This window comes from Danio rerio, chromosome 23 (assembly GCF_052040795.2).
Source record: "Danio rerio strain M-AB ecotype USA chromosome 23, GRCz13ab, whole genome shotgun sequence".
In the NCBI taxonomy this organism is placed as follows: Eukaryota; Metazoa; Chordata; class Actinopteri; order Cypriniformes; family Danionidae; genus Danio; species Danio rerio.
Genome location: NC_141043.1, coordinates 19,999,845 through 20,016,983, shown reverse-complemented (window position 1 = coordinate 20,016,983; position 17,139 = coordinate 19,999,845). Strand labels below are relative to the sequence as shown.

At 37.3% G+C, this 17,139-nt stretch overlaps 2 protein-coding genes across 15 annotated transcripts in view; one reads left to right on the top strand and one right to left on the bottom strand.

Annotated features, from left to right (window-relative positions):
• The first annotated feature begins 229 nt into the window (after positions 1–229).
• On the top strand, positions 230–5,332 carry cdc42l2 (cell division cycle 42 like 2). 10 transcript variants are annotated; one of them, XM_087305797.1, is made up of 6 exons: positions 230–285; positions 1,132–1,256; positions 1,415–1,487; positions 3,693–3,793; positions 3,865–4,034; positions 4,132–5,332. In XM_087305797.1, the coding sequence occupies exons 2-6, from the start codon at positions 1,161–1,163 to the stop codon at positions 4,139–4,141; spliced, it is 450 nt and encodes a 149-aa protein (XP_087161923.1). In that variant the 5' UTR covers positions 230–285; positions 1,132–1,160; the 3' UTR covers positions 4,142–5,332. The 10 variants fall into 10 exon arrangements, with proteins under 10 accessions (XP_087161923.1, XP_087161918.1, XP_087161922.1 ...); XM_087305792.1 differs by having other exon boundaries at positions 3,865–4,062; XM_087305796.1 differs by having other exon boundaries at positions 1,117–1,256.
• Positions 3,106–17,139, bottom strand: part of fbxo44.9 (F-box protein 44, tandem duplicate 9) — a 29,825-nt gene continuing 15,791 nt past the window's right edge. For 2 of the 5 annotated variants that reach the window (NM_001442199.1, NM_001442198.1), the window contains 6 exon segments: positions 3,106–8,290; positions 8,369–8,504; positions 12,730–12,825; positions 12,909–13,014; positions 13,090–13,136; positions 15,766–15,908. In NM_001442199.1, the coding sequence (NP_001429128.1) occupies positions 8,150–8,290; positions 8,369–8,504; positions 12,730–12,825; positions 12,909–13,014; positions 13,090–13,136; positions 15,766–15,908 (669 nt within the window). In that variant the 3' untranslated portion in view covers positions 3,106–8,149. 5 annotated transcript variants of the gene reach the window in all.

Here is a 17,139-nt window from a genome sequence, read left to right as displayed (position 1 = left end):
TTTTCCAAAATATTCATATAATAAAAAACAAAATTCACTGCAGGTCTTCAGTATTTCAGTTTAAAATATCTGGCCCATTTTGCTCATAATTTTTGAATACATTGCTGTTAAATGATGCGATTGAGATAATGCCAGCGTTCATATTTTTTCGTTTTTATATTAAAGAAAACATTTGTTATGATTTTCTTGAATGTGGCTCAAGAAAATCGAGACTTTTATTTTGAAATGTGATTGGCAGAAGCGTGGTCTGGAGAGACAACCACAGCCATTACAAACTTTTCCCTTGTAAATAGTTTATTCTTATTTTTGCGATGATTAGAATCGAAGTTAAAAGTATTTGTATATGTGAAACGTTTACGTAGTTAACATTAGACAAGTTTATTTTAGGTTTAAACATGTTTCGTCAGGCTGTTAAGAAACTAGGTATCGACTATATGTCAATTCACTCACTGTCAACAATCTGAATGCTTGTGTTGTACATGCTGTGGTGATAAAGTCACTATGAAGGCATTACTTCTGTTTGTTTTGTAACGTGGGTCATTTTCAAAAATATTTTTAAGTGTTAAAGTAGTAAAAACTAATTTTCTAACATAAAAACTGTCGGTAAGTGTTTCTAAACAGTGGAGGTAGTAGTAATTGTAAAGAAAACTTTTTGTTTTGATTGTATCATTTTATTAACACAAATAAAGCAAGAGTGACATTCTCATGAATGATATTTTTAAAGAAGTTAAAACACTACATGATCAAACAAAAACAAGCTGAAGACACAATGCTGTTTGGTGTCAATGTCCTTAACGTTTTTCAAACATTCATTAGAAATGTTCATAGCTCAAGCCGTTGTATTTTTATTCAGATATTAGCATATCAACTTAAAACTATTTAATGACATTACGTTTCTGAAAGTCAACATATTTTTGAAAACCACCCACATGCCACTTAAATTACTATTTGTGGAAGACAAATATTGTGTTGATCATACAATCAAGTGTGTTTGTGTATGTGTTTTATTTTTTTACCCATTTATTTGTATCTGATCTTGAAGCTGCAATATTATGTAGGACCCAAGCAGTGTATAATCCTCAGTGAAAATGTAATGACATTTATTAATAATTGCAGATTCTTTCATGCCAGATGCTGACAAACAACTTGTGGCAACAGCGATGTCCACAATTAAATGTGTGGTAGTTGGAGATGAAGCTGTGGGTAAAACCTGCCTTTTGGTGTCATTTACAAACAAGTTCCCATCAGAACCAACAGTAAGAACTTTCTTTTCTTTAATTCATGCATGCAGTTCTATACATTGTTCCTCCTTTCCGATTTGGGAAAGAAAAATGCAGCCTTTAAATTCCAGCATTTGCAGCACTATAAACAAAACTCATTTCAGTGTCAATTTAGTTGTCTTGTTCTTTTTCAGGTGTTCAACACCCAATCTGTGACTGTAATGATGGGTGGTGAGCCGTACACCATTAGATTATTTAATGCTGCAGGTATGATAATAACACTATTCATGAAGTAGTGTCAATATATAAATATTTAGATTAGACATAGGACATCCAATTTAGGTGTACAAATTCAATTTAAAACATGGGAATATAAAGACAAACAATGCATAAACATGCACCTGTGTACTTAAATTTTTTAATTATTGTGACAATAAAAATATCAAAATATGGATAAAAAATGACCTGCTGTCACTTAACATAAGACATTTTTATCTAAAAAATAAAAAAAAAGGAAACACATTTATTTGACCTGTGATTCTATACACCAGGGGTTCTCAAACTTGAAGACTGGCGGTGTCCTGTAAAGTGTAGTTCTGACTCCAATCAGACAGCTGACTAATCAACTAGTCAAACTCTTACTAAGCTTTCTAGAAACATCCTTACAGGTGTGTTAGACATTGGCCCTCTAGCACAGTTTTGAGAACCCCTGCTGTATTTAAAGAAAAGGGGATTTTAATAAATGTACAGTATTATATTTAAAGCGATTGAAGATCTTATGTAATTGGTATTCAGTGGCTGTGTGCTCCCTTAATAGAGATTTAAATGTATTTTTGCCAACACTTTACAGCAAAGTTACATTAATGTATTTACTATCAGTAACAGACATTTAACAATACATTTATGATGGTATTGATTCATCGTTGTTACCGTTTGTTAAAAGAAATCGCAGTGCAATAACTAGTGTTAACAAGCTTGAATTTTAATAATGCATTAGTAAATGTTGAACTATGATTGATAACTGTATATAAACTGAAATTCAGATGGGGCAGAGAGTAAAAAAAAAAAAAGTGAATGGGAGAGGATTTCAGAAAAGTGCCCTGGTCACATTGGAGTTGATTGATGATATGGTCTTATTTTACTGAAAACCCTCCCAATTTTATGATGTATATAGGGCATTGCAAGGTTTTGTTCATTGCATTTTAAGGTTTTATTTGTTATTAACGATTTGTTTGGTCCATGTTTTTTTTCTGAAGGTTTCATGTTAGTCCACTAGGTGGCAGGTGGCAAGTTTTTTTAAACAAAATAAAAAAGTTTCTGTCTTATAAACAAGGTCATATTGTTATTGTTGTTTTTGTAGGTAGATATTTAAACTAATTTCAAACCACTAAAAGCCTGTTAATTATCATTATCAATAATTATCATGTTTTGTTTTCCCTTGTTATTGTCGCCTACTCTTAAATTCCCTGCATAAAAACATAAGATCTGAAAATTTGAGTAATCTAGTTTTAAAAATGAGCTCTTCATACATTTGCATCATTCTTCAGAATAACCTAATGCAGATCAGTAATTATGGCTGCACAATATCGTATGCATGTCCCTAACACACAGACACATTTATGTACAGTTAAAGTCATGTTGTTATTAACCCCTCCAGTGAAATTTGCCTTGAAATTGCATTTCAAACTGAATACTGGTGTCTTGCAAAAGCTAAAAATGCATATTTTGCATTGTCACTAAATTAAAGAAATGAGTTGTTGAGAGATTAGTTATTAAAACTGTTGTTGTTAAAAAGGCTCTCTGTTAAGCCACCCACTGGAATTATTTAGAAAATTATGAATAATTTCACAGGAGGGCTAGGAGAAATAAAAACACAATTCAGGTGTTTAGAAAAAAGTACATTTTATTTTGTTTGACCTGTAAAATCATCATTCAAATAAAACAACAATAAACCACCAAAGGAACTCAAATGAACATGCTCAGTTGTCATTCCAATGGTTTTCAAAAATATGTACATGCTGACTTTTCTTGTTTTTTTAGCCAGTCTCTTGAACTCTTCCCCCTTTATGAAAAAACATTTTTGGAAGTATAACAGCTGTTTGGTATTTCTTATTTTGATCAATTTAAACAATTATAAACAACAAAAACATTTTGATGTTCTGATAGTGATTCCTATGTAGAATAATCACTTCTTGTCCTGCATCAGAATTTTTAATCAAGTGTTACTAGGTAATTAGTTGAAGTTATTTGTAACTAATAAAGGTGTGGTAACTAATAATCTTAAGTTTACAGAATTTGTAATGCAATAATAGTAAAATGCTATACAAATAAAACTGAATTGAAATAGTTAAATTGTTGTTGCTCAGAACAGGATACATTTAAAGCTGCATTTCATTGTTTTTTTGCTTGTTTTTTTAGCTATATATTGTGCATAAGAACTGATCCTCACCTAAATGTTCGAATATGTTGTAGGTCAAGATCAATTACGGCCCCTTAACTATCCCCAAACAGACGTCTTCTTAGTTTGCTTCTCTGTAGTTTCTCTTTCCTCGTTTGAGAATGTGAAAGAAAAGGTGAGTCTGACAATAATCTTTCAATAACCTGCAATAACAAACCGCTAATAACAGATTTCTCTGAAATGCAGTGGGTGCCTGAGATAACCTTTTACGCACCCAAAACCCCTTTTCTGCTGGTTGGAACTCAGATCGACCTACGAGATGATCCTGTGACCGTTGCAAGGCTTGCAAAAAACAAACAAAAACCAATCAAACCAGAGGCGGCGGAAAAATTAGCCAGAGAGTTAAAGGCAGTGAAGTATGTCGAATGCTCTGCTTTAACACTGGTGAGTTTTAGTTTGATGATATGTTGAATTTAAATTGAGTTGCATTTATTATTTTTTTCTTTGTTCCAGAAAGGACTGAAGAATGTATTTGATGAGGCGATATTAGCAGCACTACAGCCTTCAGGGTCCCAGAACACATGCAAATGTGTCATCACATGAGCTGGACAAAGATTAAATTTCAGAAATGTTTCTGAGTGTGAACCAACATGATCTTTTTATTTTTCTACAGGCTTTCATCTAACAGGTGCTTTGACTTTATTGTTTATTCTACCGTTGTTTCCTGGTCATATGATGATTTGTGTGTAGCTTCTACTCTCTGTTGTGAAACCACAGCCTTCAGGTTTCAGAAGGATTCAGATATTAGAGGGAATTAGGGGTAAGTTGCACCACTTTTTATTTAAATGGAAAGTAAAGAATTACAATTATATTTGTAAGTGTTTAGTGTCTATATTTATTTACATTATTTCTGGTATTTATATTTTGAAGAAAACAAAGCTGTCGAAATGTTAATTGGTATTTTGATTTGAGTCACTGTCTGGACTTGCAATATCTGAAAAAATAAATGTATTTTAATTATAAAGGAGAGTTAGAGACTAATAATGTGAAACATTTTTTAAAGAATGATTTATAGAAGGCATCTACTAAAATGTAAACACTTTACACGACAGTAACTATTGTCTGTCATATTAAGAACAAGAGTCTTTTGATGAAATTTAAGAATCACAGTGCAGCTTTATAATACTCATTAAGTGTCATTTAAATCTTTTTACTTTGTCCTTCAAGCCACTAGCTTTGTTAGCAAGATTTTAGTAAGCACAAGTCTGACTTTCACAGGTTTCATTTTGTCATGAATATATCCGTTCAGCCAACTGACAATGAACCTTCGAAATGTTGATTGAGTTAACTGAAACTTGCATTTAGTAAGTGTATAAAACTACTTTGGAAATAAAACATTTGATACAGACACCATAAGGATCTTGTGTTGAACTCACAGGTTTTATACATTGCCTGTTAACCAGCAAAGCATAACACAAGCAGGTTAAGTATAGCTTGGCTTTTATTGTTGAATGCAACATCACTTACTCAGTAACTTTGAGACATTTATTGCACTTCAATATATATTTCACTGCAAAAAGAAAATTTACTAACTGTTTATTTGCTTCTGTACAGTATGTCCCTTCCAGTTTCTTTATTCTGTTTAACACAAAAGGTATCCGGAAGAAAGCTAAAAACCCAGTTCAAAATTCCAAAAAACCAAACACTATCAAAAGTCAATGGTTACAGGCTTCCAAAATATCTTCTTTTTGTGTTCTTCATTTAAACAGGTTTTAAACAAGTGAATGGTGAGTAAATGATGACAGAATTTCCTAACTATTTAAAAAATATATTATATGTCATGTGTTTATTTATATGTCAGATGTGTCATATGTTTATAATGGCAAAATATCTGAATACGTATAAAACTTTTTAAGCTTTATAATGTTCTTTCATTTATTCATTTTCTTTCAGCTTAGTCCCTTATTTATCAGGGGTTGCCACAACAGATTGAATAGCCAACTATTCCACCATATGTTTTGTTTGGGGCATGCCCTTCCAGCTGCAACCTAGCACTGGGAAACTCCCAAACACTAACATTTTCATACACTGACCAAATTTGTTTATTCAATTTACATTTACATTTAGCAGACGCTTTTATCCAAAGCGGCTTACAAATGAGGACAAGGAAGCAATTTACACAACCAAGAGCAACAATGAATAAGTGCTATAGTCAAGTTTCAGGTCTGTAAAGTCTAAGAAGGGAAGTATTAGTAGTATTAGTTTTTTTTTTTTTTTTTTGTACAGTTAGTGTGATATTTAGAGAGGCAATTGCAGATTAGGAAGTGTAGTGGAGACTAAATAGTTGGGTTTTTAGTCGTTTCTCAAAAGTAGCGAGTGACTCTGCTGTTCTGATGCAGTTAGGGAGTTCATTCCACCAACTGGGCAGATTGAGCGTGAGCGTTCGCGAAAGTGATTTCTTCCCTCTTTGGGATGGAACCACGAGGCGACGTTCATTCACAGAACGCAAGTTTCTGGAGGGCACATAGATCTGCAGAAGTGAGTGCAGATAAGAAGGAGCAAGGCCAGAGGTCACTTTGTAGGCAAACATCAGAGCTTTGAATTTGATGCGAGCAGCAACTGGCAGCCACTGCAAACGGACTAGCAGCGGGGTGACATGTGCTCATTTAGGTTAATTGAAGACCACTCGTGCTGCTGCATTCTGGAGCAGTTGAAGAGGCTTGATAGAGTTAGCTGGAAGCCCAGCTAGTAGAGAGTTGCAGTAATCCAGTTTGAAGAGAACAAGAGCTTGAACAAGGAGTTGAGCTACATGTTCAGATAAGAAGGGTCGGATCTTTCTGATGTTATAGAGTGCGAATCTGCACGATCGAGCAGTTCTAGAAATGTGGTCAGAGAAGTTTAGTTGGTCATCAATCGTTACTCCAAGGCTTTTCACCATTTTGGATGCAGTAATGGTTGCCCCATCCATCTGGATTGAAAAGTTATGGTGTAGAGTCGAGCATTTCCGTTTTTGCGAGGTTCAGCTGAAGATGATGATCTTTCATCCAGTGTGAAATATCCAACAGGCAGGCTGAGATGCGAGCTGGAACCGAGGGATCATCAGGATGAAAAGACAAGTATAGCTGGGTATCATCAGCATAGCAGTGGTAGGAGAATCCATGTCTCTGGATGACTGGTCCTAGAGATGATGACACCTCTCCCCTCCAAGACACCCTGAATGACCTGTCAGTGAGGTAAGATCTGAACCATTGTATAACAGTGCCCGCAACGCCCAGTGACTCAAGCGTAGATAGCAGGATCTGGTGGTTGACAGTGTCAAAAGCAGCTGACAAGTCCAGCAAAATGAGGACTGATGATTTAGAGTCTGCTTTAGCCAGTCTGAGATCCTCCACGACCGAGAGCAGGGCAGTCTCAGTTGAGTGGCCTTTCTTAAAGCCGGATTGCTTGTTGTCCATGAGATTGTTTTGAGTAAGAAAGTCCAGGACTTGATTGAACACTACTTTCTCCAGAATCTTGGCCATGAATGGAAGCAGGGATACTGGTCTGTAGTTTTCAAGTAGCGTATGGTCCAGGTTGGGTTTCTTTAGCAGTGGGGTTACCCTAGCCTGCTTAAATGAAGTGGGGAATAAACCAGAGTCAAGAGATGTGTTAATTATGTGAGTCAGTATTGGTATGACTGCAGGAGAGATGGCTTGCAAGAGATGAGAGGGAATGGGATCGAGTGGACAGGTGGTTGCATGGCTAGATAGCACGAGTTTGGACACCTCAGACTCAGAGAGCTGAGAAAAAGAGGTGAGTGTGTGTGGTGTTGGTGTTGTATCTTGCGTGTTTGTTGTAGGTGCAGCAAATTGAGCACTGATTTTTGCAGTTTTGGTGCAAAAGAATGTAGCAAAGTCATCAGTAGTAAGTGTGGAGGATGCGGGTGGAGGAGGAGGATAGAGGAGGGAGGAAAATGTTTTAAAAAGTAGGCGAGGGTAAGTGGCATTGTTGATTTTCAGACGGTAATATGTCTGCTTTGCAGAAGTAACCTCAGCTGAGAAAGAGGACAGAAGAGTTTGGTATGTTAAGAGATGTGCAGGATTTTTAGTTTTCCGCCAAATTCTTTCTGCAGCTCGAAGTTTTGAGCGATGCTCACGGAGAGCATCCGAGAGCCAGGGTGCAGGAGGACTGGCACGGGATGGCCTGGATGCAAGAGGACATAATCGGTCTAGACATGATGCTAGTGTGGAGCAGAGTGTATCACCTATACCACATGTCTTTGGACTGTGGGGAAAACTGGAGCACCCGGAAGAAACCCATGCCAACACGGGGAGAACATGCAAACTTCACACAGAAATTCCAACTGGCCCAGCTGTGACTCATACTAGCATCCTTCTTGCTGTTAGTCGATAGTGCTCACCACTGAGCTGTCCATCTTTGTAATGTTATATTAGATATTTGTCCCCATGGATAATCATATTGCATGAATTCAGTTGCTAATTTAAACAAATGTAATATACTGCCTGTTAAAGTAATATGTAAAGCACAGCGTCTAGTCAACTGGACAGATCTCCACACAGCTGTTAGTGACCTGTATGCCATTACAGTCTGTCCTAAATTTTGCATTCTTCCCACCATGAGTGAAACGGATAAACCGAACTCCGGGTCCATACTCCTTAAAGACATGGCTCATCTGAAATAAAGCAGAACATTAGTCAGTTTTAGTCAGTAACATTATTATTAAATAAACTATTGGTAATATTCCGCTCACTTGACGCCATGGATAAACACCTCCTTTGGGAAAGAACACTTTCTCTGGCTGAAAGGCACAAACAGGGTTCATCTTCTGATCAAGCAACTCCACACAGATCTGATATTCACTTCTATGATCAGAGCGTGGAGCATACCTGTAAATAAAACAGGTCATGTGAGTAAAGCGCATTAAGCTAACGTGCTTCAGTTAGTTTTTGGTTTAAATCTAGTTTGAATCTAATAATTTAACAAATTAAATAATTTTACCTCCATCTGTTTCAGAAATGTAAGAAGAAAAATGAATGCTAATCTTATATATATATATATATATATATATATATATATTAGGGATGCTCAAAATAATTGATTAACCGTTAACCGAAAGGGTGCGTTTGTAACCGATTGATGATATCAGTTAAAGAATTAAAAAATATATTTTATATATTTTTAGTTTGGCTGCATAAGGTGCGCTTTTTGCGTTAAGAGGGGCATCTTTTAAATGGTTTACTAAAAGCTGCAAGTGTTTTGCACGAGGCTCAACCCAGAGCTGCAGTGTTTGTGTTGTCAAGACAAAGAGAAGAGGTTTCCGCATGATTCCCGCTACATTCATTCTTCCATGGCGAAGCGCCACACCAAAATGCATCCCTCCACGGCTACATTACAGCTTTTCATTCAAAACATTTTAACATTGTTGATGTTGTTTTTAGTAGCGGGTTATAATTGCACCAAAACTAATTAAAAGGTAAGTGAATTATAAAAGCGCAAACATTCTGTAACCCTAGTAGTGCTGTGGGTTATTTGTTAAACCCTTAAGGTGACGTGCTGACTGACTGACCAACACAATCTCACAGCAATTCGTAACTTTTTCATTTAGTGGCGAATTCGTACAATCTAATTTGTACAATTCAGTACGATTTGCTCATCCCCCAGTGACGGTTGGGTTTAGGGGTGGGGTTAGGTGCCACGCCTCCTTGTTAAAATCATACAATTTCATACAACTGAACTCGTACGAATTCGTACAATGTAGCCACTAAACTGGCAAAATGTAAAATAATGTGTTCTCATGAGATTAGGCTGGACTGACTGGTGCGTGATGCCAGCAAACACGACGTCGCTTTCAGTTATGATGAACACAGTTCCCATAATTTTTATTTATTTATAGATGATGGTCTGTGGTTTTGCATAAAGTGACTTTATCTTGCTGGAGTTTATAGACGTTTCACTTTACTTCAGGACGCATTAATGCCGCTTTGTAAGTCTATGGAGACATTCAGAAATATTCCTAACAAATCTAATGAATTTTGTAGACATGCTCGCTACATAAACGTGCTAAATCGCAATTCAGCAGCATTTATTTGAGAGCGCACAAGAAGATCTGCGCTTGACCAGAAAATATTTGAGGGGGTGTGAAAGAGGTTTTGTGCACAAACAGAGGAAGTCGGGGCGCTTTTTCTTGTCAACGTAAAAGGTGTTTTTGGAACGGAAAAGCGCGTTTGCTGTGATCGGCCCCTTAATGTGCAACTGTAACACATATTTGTTAACTTTTGCTAATGTGTAACCGCACGTGCCTAAAGACATATTTGCCAAAGAAGCAAAATGGAAGAAGAATATTGCTGTTTGATACAGACGAGTTAATGCCAAACCAGCGCTGATGCTGATGGCCTCCTGGATCTGCGTCGTAAACACAACAAATAGGCTTTAGCTTTCAATTTACAGCTTATAAAGCATGTATGCAAATTAATGCAATATCATATTTAAACAACAATACTGTTTACAAAAAGTCATCATATGCGCACGTTGTCATTGTCTTATTATTACGCAGCACGCGCACTTGAACCGTGAGTGAGAGAGGAAACCATATCAAGATATAATCTTTAAAATAATGATTTCTAATAAAACTGTTCTGTAAAAATGTTTTGTGATATAATAATAATGGCGGGGCATTAAAAAAAATGCATATCTTTTGTGGAATCAGGGATTTGAGGAAGTCTGCTTTTATTTGATGGAAGAAAAAAACATGATTAAAAAAAAACAGTTCTCAAAAAGGATTCAGTCAGTGTTTTCGATTTTTGTAATATGAATGAATCATTTAAGTGAAAAATAATTTAGGGCCGGCTTATTCATTTTATTTAATTTATTCTGTTCTTCTGGGCTAATCACTGCAGGTGCGTGAAAATGCTCCGTTGTTATGTTCTGTTATTAATATGCTACCATATTTAAATAAATCAGTATTTTAAAATGCAATATTTAATGTGTCAGACACAAAATAGACACTTTTTTTTTATTAAATAGTAATTTAATATTAATCTGACCAGTTAACCGTTAATATCCGATTAACGAGGCTCAGTTGTCGGTTAGCAAAATGAACCGAAATGAGCATCCCTAATATTCATTCATTCTTTCATTATCTTTTTGGCTTGGCCCCTTTATCAATCCGGGGTCATATATATATATATATATATATATATATATATATATATATATATATATATATATACACACACACACACACATTATGTGTATGTATGTATATATATATATATATATATATATATATATATATATATGTGTGTGTATGTATATAATTCATTCATTCATTTTCTTCGACTCAGTCCCTTTGTTAATCTGGGGTCACCACAGCAGAATGAACCGCCAATTTATGCAGCATATGTTTAACACAGCAGATGCCCTTCCAGCTGCAACCCGTCTCTCGGAAACATTCATACACACTCATTCACACGTGTGTGTGTGTGTGTGTGTGTGTGTGTGTGTGTGTGCGCGCAAGTAAAATATTATTTAGTGTCATCATGGCAAAGATAAAATATATCAGTTATTAGAGATTAGAGATTTAATAAGTTATTAAAACTCATGTTTAGAAGAGTGTTGGAAACAGAAATTAGGGAAAAAAGAGACAGGGCTTATAATTCTAAATTCAACTGTAAATATAATACATTTTCTTTATGCAAAGAATATATCTATATATATATTAAGTAAAGATCATGTTCCGTGAGGAAATTTTGTGGTAAATTTTCTACTGTAAATACATCAAAACTTCTGATTAGTACTATGAATTGCTAAGCCCTTCATATAAACGTAAAAGGTGATTTTCTCATCATTTATATATTTTTTTGGAACCTGGCATCAGACTTCAGGCATTCAGACTTGTGGTCAATATAACGTTGGTTTATGATCTCGACTGGCTGGCTCGACGTTGGATTTTGGTCACTTTCCAACACAAACTAAAATCAACCAAATATGTCCAAGTCAAGATCATTTGATCTCATTATTGGATGTCAAAATAACATTGTCATTAGACACTGACTAGACATCGAATTTTGGTCACCTGATGTCACAACGTAAATTTAACCTAATATTAATATATTATGATGTTGAGTGTCCTTCCCTGGAGTCTGAATAAGAAAAGTAGAAGACAAAACTGAAATGTTTCACATTTGTGACAGGACGCCAAAATCTTTAAGGTATGTAGAGCCAATCTGAATAACTCGATTAACCACACCTTACACTGTTTTCCTACTCATCCACACAATACCTGTAATATAATTGTCTGTTAAATATTACAACTTAATTGAAAAACCTTCTTTCACAAACCACTTCTAGGTTATAGTCAAAATGTATTAAACATGTCAGACTTTGTCAGCATTTGCAGCTATAACAGAAAAATGTACAACATTGTCATGGCCAAATATATGCAAAAGCCTTAACGAAAACTCAGCTCTTCATGAAATTAGGTGGGTACATGAAAGTCTAAAGAATCATGACATTTTTTTTTTTTTTTATATAAAATTGGTCTATTGGTGGCTTAAAAATGCTGCATTTCGATGGCAAATGACCTGAAATGTTAAAAGCTAACTGAATAATACAGAATATATTTGTGTGCATAAAAAACTAAGCCCTAAACATTGCAGCTAGATTAAAGATGTTTTTTGCTTCTATTGTGTGGGAAACTTGACAGAAAGAGAAGAAAGGAGTGGATAGTACCACAAGCCAAGACTAAATCAAATCTATGTAGATGTTCATTTATTTATTTGTATTTGTTTTTTGGGCTTAGTCCCTTTATTAATTAGGGGTTGCCACAGCGAAATTAACCACTAACTTATCCAGCATATGTTTTATGCAGCGTCCATGCCCTTCTAGCTGCAACCCTTTACTGGGAAACTTATGTAGATACTTCCAAATTAAAGACAAAACAATCTACTATAACTATTTAAAAAATGCTCATCATATAATTGGTTCTAAAGCACACTTTAAGGATTTGTGACCCAGATCATTCACAGACAGCTCATTCACAAGAATTATTCTCATATGGTATGGAATCCACTACTTCAGATACTGTAGTACAGAGTTTGTGTGAACGCTCACCAGTCTGAGATTTTGATATGAGGTTGCCGTTGATCCATAAACATATCACTGTAGCCTTCTTTCTGCAAATCAATCAGCTGTTGCTTCAAACACAACCTGAGAACATCGATTCATGAAATTATTGCATTTATAATGTTGTAACATCGATTGAAATAAAGGATGTAAAATATCAAATATACCCGTGAGATGTTGCAAAACATGTATTGACTGGAAATGTTGGTATATTTCCTTCGGTCGTCCATTGGTGGCCTCCATTTGCGACAAGCTCCCATTGCTGTAATCCAGCTAATAAGTACACCAGAAAAGACATGTTACTTAAAGCTAGTGACGCTTATTGTTGTCTTAAGTATATGAAATTACCTTGTGCGCTGGGATTCTTGATCAAATTACGATTTATGAATCTGGAGCTTTGTGTGGAAAAAGAAGGTACATTTTAAATGTGGACAACTGTACATTACTAAACATAACCTGTATTAGCTCATTTCACATTAACTTTAAGTACCTCTTCTAGGCAGCAGTACCAACTCTTAATATGTAGTTCAATTAAAAGTGAAAATTCTGTTATTAATATGTCGTTCCAATCCCCTGAGACTTTCACTCATGTTTGGACTACAAATCAAGATATTTTAGATGGTATCCAAGAGCTCACCATCATCCATGCACAGTAATGGTCCCAACAAAGTAAAAAAACAAAAGTGGACTCAGTGTCAGTATAGGGCACGCATTCAGGAGAGCATGTTGTGCTCAGTTATGCTGCTGATGTATTACCTTGTGTGCGCCTACACTTTATTTCAAACAGAGGAAGTTATGCGCGGACTTCTGGGGTATACATTAGTGCACAGCGTTTATGAATGTGCGCCCTATACTGACATTGAGGAGAATAAGGGCGTACTCACACTATGCTATCTGAACCATGCCCAAGCCCATTTCCCGAATTGTTTGAGAACTGTGAGTGCACTGATCGGGCTCACGGGCGGTTCACTTGGGCTTTGGCGCGGTACGCTTGTGTGTGAGTGCAAAACGTGCCAAAGCCCGAAACTGAAAGCGAGACGTGACTTTAAAAGACTGTTTCATATGTATTTATTAATCATTCTTACTGTTCAATGAATGCAAACTGCCGTAGTTTATTAAAGATGCAAACCCCTCACTGCACGACAGCTGCGCACCTTCAGCAGACCTCCTCATTCCTACAGCACGAGGACTTTATGGTTGTTTATAAGTGCCAAAAGTGGCGGAGCTGTTCTGCAAAATATCTGACTGCATGTCACCTCATCCCTAAGGACTGTTTGGCGAAATATTTGACTGCATGTCACTGCATATCTAATGACAAACGATATAACTAGAGAAATCTCCACTGTGCTGAGCGAGAGCGTTTACTGAACAGCGCAGAATCGATGACGTAAGCGTGCCCAGGCCCGATTGTAATGTGAGTGCAGGCCGTCGGGGGAGACGGGAGGGGGGGGGGGGAGGGGGGAAGTGTGCTTTGGCCTGGTTCGAGGCAACTGTACATAGTGTGGGTACGGTCTTAGGCCCCGTTTACACTAGTGCATTTTAGTTTTAAAACGGCGTTTTAGAATGAAAACGATCCGCGTCCACACTCGCGTTTTACCCAGCGTTTCTAAACTCGCTCTCCGTCCACACCAAAACGCTGAAAACTCACATCACGTGACCACACAGACACTCTCGGGCAAGCGCTGCAGCCCATCTACCCAGATGAGAGCTCTGCTGGTCGGACTTCTCATCAAGCATCTCCCGCTGGATCTAATCTCACTATATTTATTAAACGAGATATTTCATTCATCTTGTTGTCTTTATCTAACGACATATTCCCTGACTTTGGTCAATGGAATCTATTACTTGTTCTCAGGTAGGCTAACGTGTTTTGGCTGAGCGCAAAGAAGTTAATGATTAATGTAACCACGTAGCCTATTCTGTATATTGACAGATCGCTTGCCTTTATTTCCTATAATGTATAAACTTATTGTATGTTATACTTTTATAATGGCCATTATCGATTATTAAAACTGATATTCAGCAAAAGAGAGGGTGTGTTTCGTATTATCACTGAAATTGAAAGGAGACAGTTGTTATCGGCTCCGTTTTGTTTTAAATATCCACACTGTGTAGATGGTGCAACACGGCGCCTCAACATTTCTGCTGTCTGTTAAGTTGCTAATATTAAAATGAAAATAGGCAGTTCCTTAAATCATGTTTACATTTTATTGTTGAAAAAGTGAAACAACGTAGCCAGGGTGATGTGAATGAAGTTATAAAGTACACTGTTCCCTTTGAAGATTTACCCGTGTCCTCGGTATAGTCTGCTTTTCCATATCAAACTGAGAAGAAGAGACTGCAGCCTTGATCAAACTTGCGAAGTCTGAACTTACAAGGAGATGATGCAGGATTGAACTGTGTGTGTTAGGCTACTTAATATTCAGGAAAAGCCCCAATCAGAGAGGCGAATGTCTGCAGCCCCGCCTCCGATTTCAGATGTCTCTGTTTTCCATCATCCACGCTGAGACGGAGCAGCAGCGTTTCAGAATGAAAACGGCCTCTCCAACGTTTTTGAAACGCTCCGTTTTCGGCGCTCGAGAACTCTGGCGTAGTGTGGACAGTTGGCGTAACCGTAGCAAAACTTATGCGTTTTCAAACTAAAACGCATTAGTGTAAACGGGGCCTTAGTCATAAGTTTTGATTCTGTATTCATGTAGCTTCATAATAATCAGATTAAACACCACTGAAGACACGTGGACTGTTTTCAAAATTTGTTTGGTACCTTCATGGACTTTGAACAAGTCAGGACCATTTTGGTCTATGGTGGATCAGGGAGCCCTCAGATTTCTCAAAAAAATGTTTGGAATTTGTGTTCTGGAGATGAACAAAGGTCTTGAGGGATTAGAACAAATTTAGCTTAAATTGTTCAAATTTGCACTTTATTTTATTTATTTTTTTATGTTTTGTTTTACAATATATAGGTCAATGCATTGTTAATCTGCATTACACATTTTAATTAAAAAAAGTTCTGAAAAGCTCCACCTTTCATCATCTGGACAGATCTCCACACTACTGTTGGTGACTATGATTCCATAATGACCTGCCCAGTTGTGTGTATCCTTCCCTCCATGAGTGAAACTGATAAATCGAACTCCAGCTCCATAGTTTTTAAAGACATGTGCCGTCTAAAATAGAGCAGAACAAACAGGGACAGTTAGGCTTTGACTGTTCACTTGATTTAAACGCTCCACCATCATCCCAATCCAGAAGAAGCCAAAGATCACAGGACTCAGTGACTACAGACCTGTTGCCTTAACATCTGTGGCCATGAAGTCATTTGAAAGACTGGTGCCAGCTTATCTGAAGGACATCACCTTACCTTTGCTGGACCCCCTGCAGTTTTTTTACCCTACAACATCTAGACAAACCAGGGAACTACACAAGGATTCTGTTCGTGGACTTCAGTTCTGTCTTCGACACCACCGTCCCATCACTGCTCGAGTACAAACTTATCCAGCTCTCTGTTCCTACTGTAGCTATGTCTGTCAATGGATCACCAGCTTTCTGACAGCTAGACAACAGCTAGTCAGAATGGGCAAAATCACGTCCAACAGCCGCACCATCAGCACAGGTGCCCCCAAGGATGTGTTCTTTTCCCACTGCTCTTCTCCCTGTACACCAACGACTGCACTGCAAAAGACCCCTCCATCAAACTCATTAAGTTTGCGGACGACACTACTGTTATCTGCCTCATCCGGAACAGTGACGAGTCTGTATACAGACAGAAGGTGGAGCAGCTGGCTTTATGGTGCCGATACAACATCCTGGAGCTGAACATGACTAAAACAGAAGAGATGATAGTAGATTTTAGGAGAAACCCCCCTGCACTCCTCCAACTTACTATCATGAACAGCATTGTGGCTGCAGTAGAGTCATTCAGGTGCCTGGGCACCACCATCTCTCAGGATCTGAAGTGGGACATTCACATAGACTCTATTGTGAAGAAAGCCAAGCAGAGACTGTACTTCCTCCGTCAGCTGAGGAACACCACCGTATTCAATTACTTCAATCACCATCTGGTTAGCTCATTTGCCAAAATTGACCTCCGTAGACCACAGCGAATAGTCCGGACTGCTAAAAATCACAGGCACTATCCTTCCTACACTTCAAGAACTGTACTCTTCCAGAGTGAGTAAAAGGGCTCGCTAAATCACTGTGGACGCCTCACACCCAGCACACTTCCTGTTTGAACTGTTACAGTCTGGTTGGCGCTTTAGAGCACCAAGCACAAAAACAGCCAGACACAGGAAAAGTTTCTTTCCTCAGGCCATCTACCTCATGAACAGTTAAATATTCCCCTATTGTGCAATAAACATGTGCAATACTTTCTCATACGCACTTGTACATACCACCTTT

What these genes read in the sequence shown, in the direction of transcription:
- cdc42l2 (XM_087305790.1), top strand. Translation starts at nt 396, where the DNA reads ATGTTTCGTCAGGCTGTTAAGAAACTAG. An exon ending in TAGATTATTTAATGCTGCAG is followed by an intron (nt 1,488 to 3,692) that starts GTATGATAATAA and finishes AATATGTTGTAG; the next exon opens with GTCAAGATCAATTACGGCCC. An exon ending in AATGCTCTGCTTTAACACTG is followed by an intron (nt 4,063 to 4,131) that starts GTGAGTTTTAGT and finishes TCTTTGTTCCAG; the next exon opens with AAAGGACTGAAGAATGTATT.